The sequence below is a fragment of the Syngnathus floridae genome, unplaced genomic scaffold (genome assembly GCF_059516105.1).
Source record: "Syngnathus floridae isolate MCC-2025c unplaced genomic scaffold, RoL_Sflo_1.0 HiC_scaffold_24, whole genome shotgun sequence".
NCBI lineage: Eukaryota > Metazoa > Chordata > Actinopteri > Syngnathiformes > Syngnathidae > Syngnathus > Syngnathus floridae.
The window spans coordinates 895,223-899,526 of NW_028284053.1; the positions used below are offsets into that span (position 1 = coordinate 895,223).

Genomic DNA, 4,304 nt, shown 5'->3' on the forward strand with positions numbered 1-4,304 from the left:
TAGACACAAAATCTACGGCACAAAATGGGCAGACTTTACTTGTTTGAAGAGGACTGGTTACAAGACAGACTTTTCTGATTTATTTAATGGGAAGAGGACTTATTTAGTTTATTTAATCTATTTTTGTTCCCTGGCAAAATTGGATTTGCTGAAATTGTATTTTGCCAAATCTCGATTTGAGACCTGATAGGAAGTATTAAACGCTTAGTTAAATCAATACAAGTTGGTAATAAGAGCGAGTAATGTTGGTTGAACCGATGAATGAAGGTTGAAAGCAATTTAAATTATGACTTTGTATAAATACTAGATATTAACAGAACATCTACTGCGCAAAATGGGCAGAGTTTACTTGTTTGAGAAGGAGTGGCTTATTCAAAACTAAGATTTATGTAATCTGTTTGTTCCCAGGCAAAATTGGATGTGATGCAATTCCAAATTTCACCACATGATGGTGCCCAATTTTGACTTCATAGGACATATTAAACACTTAGCTTGTTATTATGTTCAAGGTAATCAGATTTGTTTATCATTCTAATGGCCTCTTCAAAACTATTCTGGATTACTACTTTGGATCTATTCTACATTACTTGGCAACAACATACTCTGTAACAGATTAGGCAGTATAATCACATATGTTAACTTGAGAGTGCCCACACTCAATCTACTTATCGTGATGTGTTAAATCAATTACTGTTAGACATTATTTGTCTGATAATCTACCAAATCTTTGAATTGAAGAATTTGTGATTTAATTAATAGCTTGTTCAGGGTAATCAGACTTGTATATAATTCTAATGGCCTTCTTTTGAAAACTATTTTGAATTACAACTTTGGATCTTATATTACTTTGCAACAATCTACTCGGTGACAGATTAGGCAGTATAATCACATATGTTAACTTCAGTGCCCACACTGTATTTATTTATGGTTATTTGTTAAATCAAGTACTGTTAGACATGAAATAGGAAGTGTTTAACATAAATGTTATGGCTACTCACCATTGTAGCTCGCTCCTGGTCAATGATATGAGCCTCTTCTTGCAGTGGAAAACTTGCAGCCAACAAACACCGTGGAACCTAAAGAAATGAAATTAAACATTAACATTTCGCCCGGACCAACATTCACACGTACAACGCAACGCGGCTACACTTCTGCTATTACAAACGTAAATCTCCTTAAACACAACGAGTGTTACTTACCGTGTACGCTCTAGGCAAAATTGGATGTGATGCAATTCCAAATCTATCTGAAACGGCAGTTAAAAGTAGAGTTACATCAAGTTTTCTTTTTTAATCAACACAATCATTTACAACCGTTGACCAGAAAGAATCGTCGAAATTCGACGTCCCCCACAAACGCCACGCTCACTCGCTTTTCAGGGCAACAAAAGTACTTCTTTTTAAAAACGATGAGTTGTACTTACCGTGTACGCTCTGGACGGTCCAGTTGCAAGCAGAAAATAAAAATATTTCTCTTGTTAGTCGTATGTTACCATCCGCTGTGTCTTTGTCAACATCGCCGCCATTTTCCTACTTCCTGCTGCGAGCCACGCCCACGGATTTAAATTTGGGCGGAAGCTCTTTCCATTGGCGTCGTTTTCGCGTATAGCAAATCCGATTGGTTGGGAAGGGGGCACGGTTATGCAGCCGAGGAGTCCTGTGATCGGTGGGATGTAAAGTAGGCGTCGACGTCACGTCCGCGTCACGTGACCACGACGTGGCAGACGTCAAATAGCAACCGCTGTTTTGTTTAGTAGACTTACAGTTGTTATGCATTGACATAATGGCGCACACACCAAATAGATTTAAATAAATTAAATAATTCTTCTGCCCACTCTCTTTTAAACAAGTTAACTCTCCCCGCGGATTTGAATTCCGGCGAAAGTTACGCCCATCGACGTCACGTATGTCACGTGACCACGACGTGGCAGATGTCATATAGCAACCGCTGTTTTGTTTAGTAGATTTACAGTTGTTATGCATTGGCATAATGGTGTGCACTCAAAATAGATTTAAATAAATTAAATATTTCTTCTGCCTACTCCCTTTTAAACAAGTTAACTCTGCCCACGTCCATTGACGTCTTGTCTGCGTCACGTGACCACGACGTAGCGACGTCATATAGTAACCGCTGTTTTGACCAGTAGACTTAGTTATTATGCGTTGACATAATGGCGCACTGGTTAGCATGGCCACCTCTTAAGCATGATGATGCGGGTTCGACGCCTGATCAATGTTAGCATGGAGTGAGCTGAAGTGCATGGCGCTGAAGATTTGAATCTTTGAAATGCGCTGAGGTCTGACATATCAGGCAGAATGGTTTGCCATCACGTTCAACAAAAAATAGAAACTTTCCCACTCTGATTAAAACGTCCTGTGTTCATCTACGTATTTTCGTTTTGCTGTGCATCTTTTCCCTGCCATTTCGAGAGCCCAATTGACACTCATAGTTTAAAGAAATGTGTTTGCCCATCCTACTTTGTGGAATTTCACCACATGCGCTTTTGACCAAAATACCAAATTGAACTCAAGTGAAGCCAACACGCACAACCCCCCCCCCCCCCCACACACACACACACACACAAATGTTGATATGAACATAAAAGAGCCGCATGCGGTTCGGGAGTTGCGGCTTGGCCAAACCTGTACTATACAACTTTATTTGTATAAAATTTTCACAACAGCTGTCACACAAACAAAGCGGGAAAAACCGAAGACGTGCGTGTTCCGCCCACGCTGGATTTATTTGCACCTTTGAAAAGACACCGTATTGCCGCAGATGTGGCAAAGAGTACTTTTGGGCATCTGAGACGGAAGGATGTCCAAAGCATCACGTCACCTGCTCTGGTAGGCATGGTGGTGGGACGTTGAGGTCAACCGCTTTGGGGTTGGCTGACTCTTTGATCGCAGGATGCCACACACTTGAAGACAGAAGCAGAAAAGCAGAGCTAAATGCAAAATGTACTCACCGGTGACTCCAATTTTTTTCCCCCCTGAAGAAACAGCTGGACGGGTGGCCCCGGCTGGCCAGTGGGACTCTTGTTATTCTGACCCTTTTTAGTGCGCGTTTGGGGCAACAACCGTTTTTTGTGGCGCTCTCTTCTGGTTCAAAAGTGCCCTGCATGTGAATTTGCTTTTCCTGCCTTCTGATTGGATGAGCGCCGGTGTGACGCGGTGCCTCTGTCACCGTGGCGGGGGGTATACGTTGGCATCGGAGCGTCTGCCAACGTCTGAGACCGGCTGGCAGTGTATCGGAGGTGTCGAGTGCGGTGCCGCTGGAGCTCACTCACCAGCTGGTGTTAGGGCCACAGAATGAAGGCCAAGGAGAAGAATAGAAAGAGAAACAGAAACTTCTCCTCCAATTGTTTGATTTGTCTCTTCTGAGCTTCGATGAATTCTTTCAGCTCTTTGTTCCTCTAGGACGGACAAATGGAAAGTGGCATTCAAAAGCCAGTAAGCGTGCAAGTAAGTGCCGGGCTGGCTTTGGGCCCTTACCTGTTGCGCGCTGTGCAGCAGATCCATTCTCTCTTGGAGGATGCAAGCGTCGCGCTCCCTCAACTCGCACATCAGGGCTCGCTTCCATTGGTCCACGGCGCTCCTAAGCTCTTCTCTCTGATCCGCCGTCAGCACGTCATTCACGCCAGCGTGGCTGGCTTTTTCGCCGTCCGTGGCGGGGCAGTCCCGCTGCGGTAGCGCCTCGTACAACATGGCCTCCAGCTCCAGGATCCTCTGGGCCGCAATCCTCGTCCATCAGTGGTCCGGCGGGAGATTTGAGGGCGGCTTACCTTATGAGCCTGGTCCATGGAACACTTCCTGAAGTCCAACTCTTCATCCAGGTAGCCCTTCTGCTTGCAGAACATATCCTAGCACAGCTCAAGGTCAGAATTGTTGGGGCACATTGCCGGAGTTCCCCTTGGCTGATGTCGCGTGTCTGTCTACCTTCTCACTTTCAATGTCCAACATCTTCTGTTGAAGTGCTGACTTGGTCACTTTGATGTATTCTAACCACTGAGGAAAGGCTGCTGTCACATAAGCAGAATGCGAGAGCGTGCGTGGACGTGCGCGTTACCTTCTCGGCTAGGGTGAGAAGGGTCCTGGCGTGAATCACGACCACCTGCTCCTCGTTGGTGAGATTCTGCAAGAGCCCAAAGGCACAGCGTCAACAAGCTTCTTTCAGCGCAAAGCCTTCCAAAAGTCACATTTGAGCCGCCGAGTCTCGTGGAGTGCGAACATAAGGAGTTCGACATACACTTACGGCGTTATAGCCCAGGATGTCCAGCTTCTTCATCAGATCACTGATGACGA

General features: G+C 44.9%; 1 protein-coding gene across 2 annotated transcripts; it reads right to left on the reverse strand.

Moving 5' to 3' along the window:
• Window positions 1–2,633: 2,633 nt before the first annotated feature.
• LOC148378887 (janus kinase and microtubule-interacting protein 3-like) lies at window positions 2,634–4,023 on the reverse strand. 2 transcript variants are annotated; one of them, XM_088367669.1, is made up of 4 exons: window positions 3,939–4,023; window positions 3,495–3,862; window positions 3,290–3,415; window positions 2,634–2,920 (listed from the first exon to the last, which is right to left on the reverse strand). In XM_088367669.1, exons 2-3 carry the CDS (start codon window positions 3,705–3,707, stop codon window positions 3,299–3,301), a joined length of 330 nt encoding a protein of 109 aa, XP_088223795.1. In that variant the 5' UTR covers window positions 3,708–3,862; window positions 3,939–4,023; the 3' UTR covers window positions 2,634–2,920; window positions 3,290–3,298. The 2 variants fall into 2 exon arrangements, with proteins under 2 accessions (XP_088223795.1, XP_088223794.1); XM_088367668.1 differs by lacking the exon at window positions 2,634–2,920 and having other exon boundaries at window positions 2,931–3,415.
• Between the last annotated feature and the right edge of the window lie 281 nt (window positions 4,024–4,304).

Bases quoted from the DNA above. Each gene is read 5' to 3' on its own strand.
- LOC148378887 (XM_088367669.1), bottom strand. From the start codon at position 3,707: ATGTTGTACGAGGCGCTACCGCAGCGGGACTGCCCCGCCACGGACGGC. The intron at 3,416-3,494 runs GTAAGGGCCCAA...TGTCCGTCCTAG, and splicing joins TGCTGCACAGCGCGCAACAG to AGGAACAAAGAGCTGAAAGA.